The 12,294-nt window shown below is 33.3% G+C and overlaps 1 protein-coding gene across 1 annotated transcript in view; it reads right to left on the bottom strand.

The window, feature by feature from the left end:
- The window catches only part of LOC107659075 (cyclin-dependent kinase 14-like), a 97,658-nt gene that overhangs the window by 47,111 nt on the left and 38,253 nt on the right, over positions 1-12,294 (bottom strand). Inside the window, exons 6-7 of the mRNA XM_016447889.1 lie at positions 8,102-8,225; positions 538-658 (exon numbers count right to left, since the gene is read on the bottom strand). Coding sequence (XP_016303375.1) covers positions 538-658; positions 8,102-8,225 — 245 coding nt within the window. The remainder of the gene's footprint in view (positions 1-537; positions 659-8,101; positions 8,226-12,294) is intronic.

The raw sequence follows: 12,294 nt of genomic DNA on the forward strand, positions 1-12,294 counted from the left end.
CATGTGACACTGAAGACTGGAGTAACGATGCTGAAAATTCAGCTTTGATCACAGAAATAAATTACAGTTTAAAGTATATTAAAATAGAAAACAGTTATTTTAAATGGTAATAATATTTCACAATATTACTGTTTTTTCTGTATTTTTGATCAAATAAATGCAGCCTTGATGAGCAGAAGAGACTTCTTTTAAACACATTACAAATCTTACTGATCCCAAACTTTTGAACAGCAGTGCATATATATTTATAAAAACTATATTTATAAAAACATTTTCTCATCCCACAGTCATAGTGCATGATCTGCAAAAAATAGTTCTGTGAAAATAGTATTGTGTCATTTTGTTTTTCAGGTTTTATTTTGAGGATGTTTAGATATTTAAAAAAAAACAGAGAATATGCTTTTTTTGCAGTGCAGCGGTGAGTTGCACGGATGTGATCTTTTAAGTGCACTACACAGTGTGATGTGAAGATGCAGTGTGGGAGCAGAGGAGTGGTTTTGGGTGTGATGGATGCAGACTGCAGTGCTGTAGACTCACCACATGTCCAGACAGGTGGAGTAGTCTGTGGATCCCAGCAGCACGTCTGGAGGGCGATACCAGAGCGTCACCACCTCATTAGAGTACGTGTGGCTGGGGACCGACTTCGCACGGGCCAGACCTGCACCAAACACACACACCATCATCAGAAGTTTGAAAAAACACATCGCTCTGGATAAAAGCATTCATGCAAATATCACTGTGCAAGTCATTTCCTATCACAGATTCAAAGCATTAAAAATTGAAATGTAACGGTCTGTCAATGCCACTCATTCCTCTACAACCCAGTTTAGTTTGATCCAGTCCACGTTTTTGTGTCTATTTAGATTATTTAGATATTTAGAATATACTCACACAAAAACACCATTCAAGTTCAGTAGGCATTATGAAACCATCTTTTATATATACAGTACATCTTTTATAACATATAATATCATAAAATATATTATATATTAACATATCTAAAAATATTATCATAAAATAAACAACTATTATGAAAAAAAATTAAAAAGATGCAAATATATAAACATACAGATACATATAAAATATAAATATACAACTATCATGATATATTAACATATAAACATAGACAAATATAATATCATAAAATACACAACTATCAAGATATATTAACACATAAAAATATAGAAAAATATTATATAATGAAAAATATACAACTATCATGATATTATATTTGTATATATTTATATGTTAAAATATGATGATAGTTGTATATTTTCTGATATTATATTTGTATATCTGTATGTTAAATATAAAAATATACAATTATCAAAATACTTTAATATATACAAATATAATATGAAAAAAATATACAACTATCATATTTTAACATTTAAAAATATAAAAATATAATAATATTATGAAAAATATTCAACTATATCATTTTAAACATATTTAAATAAATAAAAATATAATATCATAAAAATCATGATATTTTAATATATAAAATACACAAAAATCATGAAAAATATACAACTATCACGATATTATATTTAGTAAAACATATTGATAGTTGTATATTTTTATGATATTACGTGTGTGTGTGTGTGTGTGTGAGTGAGTGTGTGTGTGTGTGTGCGAGTGAGAGTGTGTGTGTGTGTGTGTGTGTGTATACATATAGATGTCATACGTGTTAAAATATTATAAAAATATATAACTATCATGATATTTGTGGTGGTCTAGATCAGAGAATCTCAAATGTTTTTGCTAAAATCCCAGTTTAACTCTGGGAACAGCTTTCTGTCGGTGGACATTTACTTCTAACAGTTGTTAACATCTTCTAAGTTCGCTTAACTGAAATTCCGACACTAGCCACAGTGAGATCATAGGTTCGATTCCCGGAGCAAGCAAGAACTGATAAAAATGTGTGACCTAAATGTCAGCGCAGGTCTCCGCTCTGAAACGCGCCGTCCTCCAGGTGCCGAGGCGTCTTTAATTAACCCGTTTGACTTCCTGTGTTCGGGGTGTTTAAAGCGCTCTGACGGGACGGGAATAGCGGCGGTGTAATTTGCAGTCAATAATCCTGGGCTAAACAAAGGGCCGCGTCAGAGAGAGTGAGAGGCTGTTAGTCCGGATGCGCGAGAGGCTATCATTTACCCCGTGCAGGGCGGTTCACGCGCGACAGAGCCTCTAATCATCATTACACTCAGCTCAAGCGTAACAGCAGCGCAGCCGCATCTGAGCGCCTAACTGATGGGAGAAAACCGGGGCGGTGAGAGGTCAGAGAGGTCACAGATGATGAAGGCAATCGAGGAAGAGGAGGAGGAGGGAGGACGTCCTGTCCTCGTCCCGGGCCGGTCGTCATGGCAAAACAGCGGGTGCGAGCCAGGTCGTCTTTGAGTGAGGTCTGCGCCGCTTCAAAGCGCTCAGGAACTCCGCGGGTCTCCAGAGGGGGTCAAAGGTCAAGCTGAGTGAATTATACATCACTCACTGTCCCAGAGTCACATGACAGAAAGATTGTCAAATCACTCAATTCTGTGATTTTATTAAACAAATGTATATGCTACCGCAGTGATTACATGTGTAGTTCATGATAAAAAAATATACAAAAACATCATAGCTGTATATTTTTCATGAACACTGTAAATTAACACATAAAAACATAATATAAAAAATATCATGAAAAATAAACTACTACATGATATATTAACATACTGTACATATAACAATATAAAACTATCATGATAATCTAACATATATAAAAATATACAAAAATAATATCATAAAATATACATGCTAAAATATCATGATAGTTGTATTTATGATAATATATTTGTATATTATATATATTTTAATAGTTGTATATTTATGATATTATTTCTGTTTTATACATGTAAAATATTATGACATTTGAATATATATGTGTGTATGTTTAATGATAGTTGTATATTTTCATGATATTATTATCTGTATATTTTAATGTTAATATGCACTGTTTCATGAAAAAATACAACTATCAAGATACTTTAACATGTATATTTTGATATTATATTTGTTTATTTTCCTATATGTTAAATTATGTTAGTTGAATATATATATATATATATAGAGAGAGAGAGAGAGAGAGAGAGAGAGATTCTATTATGATGTATTAACATTCACATTTGTAGTTTGTGTTTGAGAACTATTAGCTTAACATGGAAACATCAGTATTGATTGACAGAACCAGTAGTGAAGTAGAACACTGAGATGCTGCCAGTGTAGGGCACTTAAAATCACACACTTGAGGTGAATGATCTTTTCTAGATTATGCACAAATAAGCTTCTATTTTGGTTGAGATGTTAGCAGCCTATGAAGGCAGTAGACAGCATGTTTGAAACAGCATCTGAATGAAATCTGCACAAACAGGGATTTAATAACACACACACCACACACTAAAGCACCGTTTGATTAAACGCATGCCTCGTGTACTCATCCATCAGTGCAGACTATGATCAACATGATTCAATATCTCCAGCGTCTGCGGTGATCAGGAGGGGTTTCATTACGGAGCGGCTCATTTCCACACATTTTGAGCTGCAATTACAGACTGTTTGGCAGTAATTTATGTTGGCTCTGATGAATCCAGACGCCGCCTATTAGCGTCGCCTTCTCATATGCAGAATTCATAAAGTCCCTTATCAAGATGTTAATGAAGTGAATGAGCCGTCAGCACAGATTAATGTCAATAACTGCTTTATCAAAGTAACCGGCAGATGTGATTGTGTGTGTTACAGTGTGAACGTACTCTACCAGTCGAAAGTTTGGGATGTGTTTTAAAGAAGTCTCTTCTGCTCACCAAGCCTGCATTTATTTGATACAAAATACAGCAAAAACAGCAATATTGTGAAATATTTTTATTATTTAAAATAACTGCTTTCTATGTGAATATCTGTTGTAATTTGTAAAATGTAATTTATTTCTGTGATGCGCAGCTGTATTTTCAGCATCATTACTCCAGTCTTCAGTGTCACATGATCTTCAGAAATCATTCTAATATGCTGATTTGCTGCTCAAAAAACATTTATTATTATTATTACACTAAATAATTTATTACTTCAATAAATATTTTAATATATTTGTTAAAAAGTCACATATTTAAATGTATAAAACATTATTTACATTATTTACACAGTGAGATTATCCCTTGTTATAGTCTAATTGGTCAGTCTAGATCTTAAGACACAGTCTTAACATAGTATTATTTTTAATTATTTATAATTATTTACAAATTTTACATAATTTCTTGTTTACATATATTATTTTCAATTACTTACTATATATATAAAATTTTATTTATATATATTTTATGTTTTATTAATATATAAAATATATAAAATAATAAATGTACTGTAAACATTGTATTAAAAAAATGACACTTTATTTAAAAATGACACTAGAATTAGTTCTTTAAAGCACAGTCTGAACATCCTGTAGTGGCTGTGTTTATGCAGCTGGTCCCTAGCAACCACATCACATGGAAACCATAGCAACGCTCTACAAGCCACGCTGAACATCTAGCATAGCAACGCCCTGACAACCACTCACAACACCTGAAGCATCTGTTTCATATGATTATTTATAATGTCCTATCTACTGAAACAGAAGCGTGTCATGTGACGTCACACACTCCGGCTGCAGCAGAGTTTACGTGTGTTCAGTCTGTTTACATCTAGAACGAGTGAGTGTCGTGTTTCCCTGCAGATAATGAAGAGCGCTGGATTGATGCTGCTGCACACTTGTGGAGGACAGGAGGAGCCGCTGAGAGCCGCCGCTAACAGATCGGCTCCTAATGACCCCGCAGAGAGCCGCGGGGCCCCGTTTGTGCCGCGCCGCCCGGCCGGAGAACGAGACCATATGCTGCGGCCCGCCGGGCCAAAACGGCCCTTCAGCAGCTGTTAGAGACCACAGAGCCACCGAAAATACACCGTCCTGACAGCGCGGAGTCTGTGTGTGTGTGTGTGAGAGTGTGAGTGTGTGTGTGTGTTTCTGTGTGAGAGTGTGAGTGTGTGTGTGTGTGTGTGTGTGTGTGTGTCTCTGTGTGAGTGTGTGTGTGTCTCTGTGTGAGTGTGTGTGTGTCTCTGTGTGAGTGTGTGTGTGTCTCTGTGTGAGTGTGTGTGTGTCTCTGTGTGAGTGTGTGTGTGTCTCTGTGTGAGTGTGTGTGTGTCTCTGTGTGAGTGTGTGTGTGTCTCTGTGTGAGTGTGTGTGTGTCTCTGTGTGAGTGTGTGTGTGTCTCTGTGTGAGTGTGTGTGTGTCTCTGTGTGAGTGTGTGTGTGTCTCTGTGTGAGTGTGTGTGTGTCTCTGTGTGAGTGTGTGTGTGTCTCTGTGTGAGTGTGTGTGTGTCTCTGTGTGAGTGTGTGTGTGTCTCTGTGTGAGTGTGTGTGTGTCTCTGTGTGAGTGTGTGTGTGTCTCTGTGTGAGTGTGTGTGTGTCTCTGTGTGAGTGTGTGTGTGTCTCTGTGTGAGTGTGTGTGTGTCTCTGTGTGAGTGTGTGTGTGTCTCTGTGTGAGTGTGTGTGTGTCTCTGTGTGAGTGTGTGTGTGTCTCTGTGTGAGTGTGTGTGTGTCTCTGTGTGAGTGTGTGTGTGTCTCTGTGTGAGTGTGTGTGTGTCTCTGTGTGAGTGTGTGTGTGTCTCTGTGTGAGTGTGTGTGTGTCTCTGTGTGAGTGTGTGTGTGTGGGTGTCAGGAGACTCTCGCTCGAATCGCTCCGGCTCTAATTGAGTGGAAGAATCAGCGTTGCAGCAGGTGTGTGATAAGCAATCTGTTGGTCAATCTGTCTGTCTGTCTCGCTCACTTTCTCACCATTTCTCTATTTTCTTTCACTGGCTCATGTCTGTCTTTGCTGTGATTGCTCTTCACCTCCTGACCGCCTCTCATCACGTCTCTCTCCGATTCTTCCTCCTCAATTTCTCTCAAAGGTTTCACTTCCTACTGAAGAGCCCAACGGTGACGGCCACTTTTACAGAAGCTTTGCTTACTGAAGTGTTTTTCCTGTTCATTTTCTCTATTAGGATTGCAAAAACATTCTTAAGCTACAAAATCTGATTTGAAGCAAAAATTTGAAAATTAGACAAAAAAAATATATACAAAAGCACATCCTTACATTAAGTGAATGAGCAGCTCATCCCATGAAGCATTGTGACTAATATAATCACAATACAAGTATAATACAAAACTACTGTTATACTATATTACTACTGTAAGTAATATAAAAGTATATAAAATGTAAAAAATATATACAGTATATATATATATAATTTTTTTTATAATATATTTTAAGTTTATTGATAAATATTAAAAGCAGAGAGAGAGCAGACATAATGCTTTATGGGAGCAGGTGGACAACACTGTCTTTTGTTGTGATTTCAGTAAACAGCCAGCTAAAGGTGAACCAAACTATAACTAGTTTAACTATAACCAGTTAAACTATCAGTAACGGGTCACTTGTGTCCATCCTGCCGTTCCGGCTCGTTCTCCTCTCACTAATGGCTCTTCAGCTGCTGGTGAAACACGTGAGTCTCGTGTGTTTAGCTGCTGATCCAGACTCACAACAGACCTGTTCGCTCTCAAGTGCCTCTGGAAAGCACTGAAAGCAGTGATGTGTGTCTGTGTCTACCCATAATGCCCTTGTGACAGCAGACTGGACATATGGTGATACGACACACACACACACACACACACACACACTGGCACGACGGAACCAAACTGTTGCTGAAATAAAGACCAAAGCACCAGTGCTTGTTCAGTATCTGTAGCAGTGAATCTTTCAGTCAAAACAGCCACATCTAAATGATCGATATGAACAATTCAATGACTCGAGGAAGAGCAGGAAGCCCAAAACCAAACACCATAACAATACAGCCAGATGTTTTAATGACGATTACTACATGCCTTGCTTATTTTCACTAGATTATTACTGTATTTTCCTACTTGAATTGAGTTTATGTTTCTTGACATTAATGACTGAACAACAAAAACATAATTTTAAGCTATTTCAGAGCAAATACATAAATATCCAGATATGTATTACATATTCTAAAGGCTGAAAACTGAAACAAAAAGAAAAAAAAATACTGTTTTTTTTTTAAAGCTATATCCCTAATTACAACCAAATTACTTGAAAAGCCTCAGTCTGAAATGTGGTTAAAAACAACCAATGAGAGAGATTTTGGTGTGTGTGTGTGTGTGTGTGAGTGAGAGAGCGTGTGTGTGTGTGTGTGTGTGTGTGTGAGTGAGAGAGAGAGAGGGTGAAATTAACTTAAATGATTTTAGCAAATGGCTGCAATATAACAAAGAGTGAAAAATTTAAGGGGGTCGGAATACTTTCCGTACCCACTGTATATATTTTTTATGTATATACGTATAATTATTTATTTGTTTAGCAATTTAAGTTCAATATAAATTGTTTATCAGTTTAAAACCTGCTCTTACACAAATAGTTATATATAACTTTGATTAAAAAAAAAATAAACAATCTAAAATAAATAAATATTTTAACCTGATTCTTATTTAAATTTTGTTTATTACATATTAATATTTATCTATTTCATTTATCAACTCAAATATAAATAGTTTACTCTGAAATAAATATTCATATACAATATAAATACACACACACAAAAACACAAAAAGAAATTTTTTTTTTTAATATATATATATATATATATATACACAGTCATATTTATTAAACGTAATTATATATATTGGGCGATGACATATAAATAATATAAATTCATACAAATAAATAAAACAAATGTAATTATTGCCTCCCAATGGCTGAATTTTTTTTTTAAGTTGCTAAAGAAAAATTTAAATATTCATATTTACAAAAATATTTTATCATATTTAAATATTTATTAATTTATTAATATTTATTAATTTTTTATCAGTATAGTTTATCAATATATCTGTCAGAGTTAGTTTTAAACAAACTATTCATATTTAATTTAAATTGGTAAACATATGTAATTAAAAAGTGTTTATCCTATGAATGATCCTTTTAATTTTTAGTTAATGAGACCCAATGTGACTAGATTGTTGAGTCTGTGTTCAGCAGCGGGTTTCTCACCGAAGTCGGCCAGTTTGAGTTCTCCGGTGTCGCTGATGAGCAGGTTCTGTGGTTTCAGGTCTCGGTGAAGGATGTAGCGCTGATGGATGTAAGACAAACCCCTCAGTAACTGGAACAGGAACAGCTGCGGAAACACAAGATTCATGTGTAAGAGTCACAGATCACCTGCCAATCCATATATCACTTAAAACACAAATCAACACGTGTCAGTCAAACTGAACAGGATCCATTAGGCCTGGGTGATAAAACGGTATCGATATTTATCGACGGTACACCTTCTTCGATATCGATTGAAAAAAGAGGAAAAAAAATTAACTTAAATGATTTTAGCAAATGGCTGCAATATAACAAAGAGTGAAAAATTTAAGGGGGTCGGAATACTTTCCGTACCCACTGTATATATTTTTTATGTATATACGTATAATTATTTATTTGTTTAGCAATTTAAGTTCAATATAAATTGTTTATCAGTTTAAAACCTGCTCTTACACAAATAGTTATATATAACTTTGATTAAAAAAAAAATAAACAATCTAAAATAAATAAATATTTTAACCTGATTCTTATTTAAATTTTGTTTATTACATATTAATATTTATCTATTTCATTTATCAACTCAAATATAAATAGTTTACTCTGAAATAAATATTCATATACAATATAAATACACACACACAAAAACACAAAAAGAAATTTTTTTTTTTAATATATATATATATATATATATACACAGTCATATTTATTAAACGTAATTATATATATTGGGCGATGACATATAAATAATATAAATTCATACAAATAAATAAAACAAATGTAATTATTGCCTCCCAATGGCAGAATTTTTTTTTTAAGTTGCTAAAGAAAAATTTAAATATTCATATTTACAAAAATATTTTATCATATTTAAATATTTATTAATTTATTAATATTTATTAATTTTTTATCAGTATAGTTTATCAATATATCTGTCAGAGTTAGTTTTAAACAAACTATTCATATTTAATTTAAATTGGTAAACATATGTAATTAAAAAGTGTTTATCCTATGAATGATCCTTTTAATTTTTAGTTAATGAGACCCAATGTGACTAGATTGTTGAGTCTGTGTTCAGCAGCGGGTTTCTCACCGAAGTCGGCCAGTTTGAGTTCTCCGGTGTCGCTGATGAGCAGGTTCTGTGGTTTCAGGTCCCGGTGAAGGATGTAGCGCTGATGGGTATAAGACAAACCCCTCAGTAACTGGAACAGGAACAGCTGAGGAAACACAGATTCATGAGTAAGAATCACCAATCACACACAAAACACAACTGCGAAGCGATATATCATTTAAAACCCAAATCAACCGGATCACATCACACGCATCAGTCGAGCTGAATAGGATCCAGTAAATGTGTTATTTATTCCCATCTTCCTCATATAAAGCATTCGCAGTATATACTACCGGTCAAAAGTTTGGGATCAGTTAGACTTGTAATGTGTTTTAAAGAAGTCTCTTCTGCTCATCAAGGCTGCATTTATTTGATTAAAAATACAGAAAGAAAACAGTAATCTTGCAAAATGTTAGTACTGTATAAAATAATGGTTTCTATTTTAATATACATTAAACTGTAATTTATTTCTGTGATGTGCAGCTGTATTTTCAGCATCATTACTCCAGTCTTCAGTGTCACATGATCTTCAGAAATCATTCTAATATGCTGATTTATTATCACTGCTAGAAACTGTTGCTGCTTCATATTGTTTTGGAACCTGTGATACTTTTTTCAGGATTCTTTGATGACTAAAAACTTAAAAAGAAGAGCATTTATTCAAAATATAATTATTTTCTAACAATATAAATATTATTAACACATCCTCGCTGAATAAAAGTTTTAATTTCTTTCAAAAAAAGACAGAATAAAAATGTACTGACCCCAAACTTTTGAACGGTAGTGTATATTGTTAGAAAGATTCTATTTTAAATAAACACTCTTCTTTTTAACTTTTTATTCATCAAAGAATCCTGAAAAAAAGTATCACAGGTTCCAAAACAATATGAAGCAGCAACAGTTTCTAGCACTGATAATAAATCAGTATATTAGAATGATTTCTGAAGATCATGTGACACTGAAGACTGGAGTAATGATGCTGAAAATACAGCTGCGCATCACAGAAATAAATTCGATTTGAATGTATATTAAAATAGAAAAATGTTATTTTACATCATAATAATATTTCACAATATTACACTTTTTCTTGTATTTTTGATCAAATAAATGCAGCCTTGATGAGCAGAAGAAACTCATTAAAAATCGTTCTGATCCCAAACATCTGAGCGGTAGTGTATATTGTGCTTTTATGCAGTTCGATATCATCTGAGTGCATTCAGCAGCTTCAGTATCATCGGATCAATCCGAGCTTCACGCTCTCCGTGTGGAGTATTGATGAAGAGCAGCGTCTGATAGACGGACAATCGATGCACAAACACATCTGAGGCGTACACACACGCTCGTAAAACCTCACAAGTTTGGCACGCTTTGCAACGTTGCCTTCTTGTGAAAGCGAACTGAACTAAGAAGAAAATGCAACATTGTAACAAATTCAGTCTCGTTTCGGAATTTTCAAATGTTGAGCAATGTTCATCAATTATCAAAGGAAATATAAATCATTCACTCTGACAGAAATACTGCTACACAACATTTATTAAATATAACTACTGTACTGTATATATTGGGCAATGATATAAACAATTAATATAAATTAATCAAATTAAACCCATTTGTAGTTCAATAACCCAGCCCTATTGTTGTGAGTCGACTCTGATAGATGTTGACAGCAAATAGATCCATAAAACCCAACACGGTCACCTGGAATAATCGACAGGACTGAGACAAAGATGAAGATGAAGAGAGATAACAGGACAAAAGCAGGGTCAGCTGAACGCCGTGGGACGAATCTGCAGGATGAAAGAAGATCAATATCCGTCTGGAATACGGACAGGCCTCCGGTGACGGATCTCAATGCTGAGCAACACAGAGCTGCAGGAACACGGTTACAGTTTCCCGGACGTTTAGTCTTCAGTTCTGCTGCATCAGAACATCAAGATGTGTGTTGACAAGGATCCTAATGAAGCTGTTTTAAACAGAGCTCCTGCCTTCATTACAGCCTTGAAATAAAGATCCAGTCTGAAGGCCGGATGTGATTTCATTGCGGTGATGAGTATTAATAACTACAGAGCATCCGAGGGCGTTCAGACAGTTCATTCTGGGAAAACACTATCGCTGTGAGAACGAGTGTAATTTATCATGTGTACAGCCATATCTCCATATCTGAACGATGATCCATCTTAAGACTTCAATAATTCCACATGAACATATGAGCTCATATTGGTGTTTGATTATGAGCCTCAGCTCTCTCATGCATCATGACTAGTTACTTCACTAAGTGATCGGATGCACAGTTTTCACCTGCTGGATGATAAAACAGGTGGGAGAAAAAATAATAATAATGTTATTATTATTATTGTTGTTGCTGCTGTTGTTGTTAACCATTTTTTGTTTTATTAAATTATAAAAAATTAAACAAATTACTATAATGAAAATACTATTGTATGTAAAAAAAACAACAACAAGTATTAATAATAACAATAATATAAAAATACTATAGTACAGTAAAATAAAGAATATCATATTTAATAATAATAATAATAATTAAATATTGTATGTAAAATAAAAAATAAGTAATAATGATAATAATATATTATTATTATTAATGTTGTTGTTAAAATCTTTTTATTTTATCAAATTATAAAAATTAAATAAATTACTATCATAAAAATTACATGTAAAAAGTATATTTAAAACTGTTGTTGTTAACCATTTTTTGTTTTATTAAATTATAAAAAATTAAACAAATTACTATAATGAAAATACTATTGTATGTAAAAAAAACAACAACAAGTATTAATAATAACAATAATATAAAAATACTATAGTACAGTAAAATAAAGAATATAATATTTAATAATAATAATAATAATTAAATATTGTATGTAAAATAAAAAATAAGTAATAATGATAATAATATATTATTATTATTAATGTTGTTGTTAAAATCTTTTTATTTTATCAAATTATAAAAATTAAATAAATTACTATCATAAAAATTACATGTAAAAAGTATATTTAAAAAAAGTATTTAATAATAATTAGTGCTGTC

The sequence above is a fragment of the Sinocyclocheilus anshuiensis genome, unplaced genomic scaffold (assembly GCF_001515605.1).
Source record: "Sinocyclocheilus anshuiensis isolate Anshui unplaced genomic scaffold, SAMN03320099.WGS_v1.1 scaffold411, whole genome shotgun sequence".
Taxonomy (NCBI): domain Eukaryota; kingdom Metazoa; phylum Chordata; class Actinopteri; order Cypriniformes; family Cyprinidae; genus Sinocyclocheilus; species Sinocyclocheilus anshuiensis.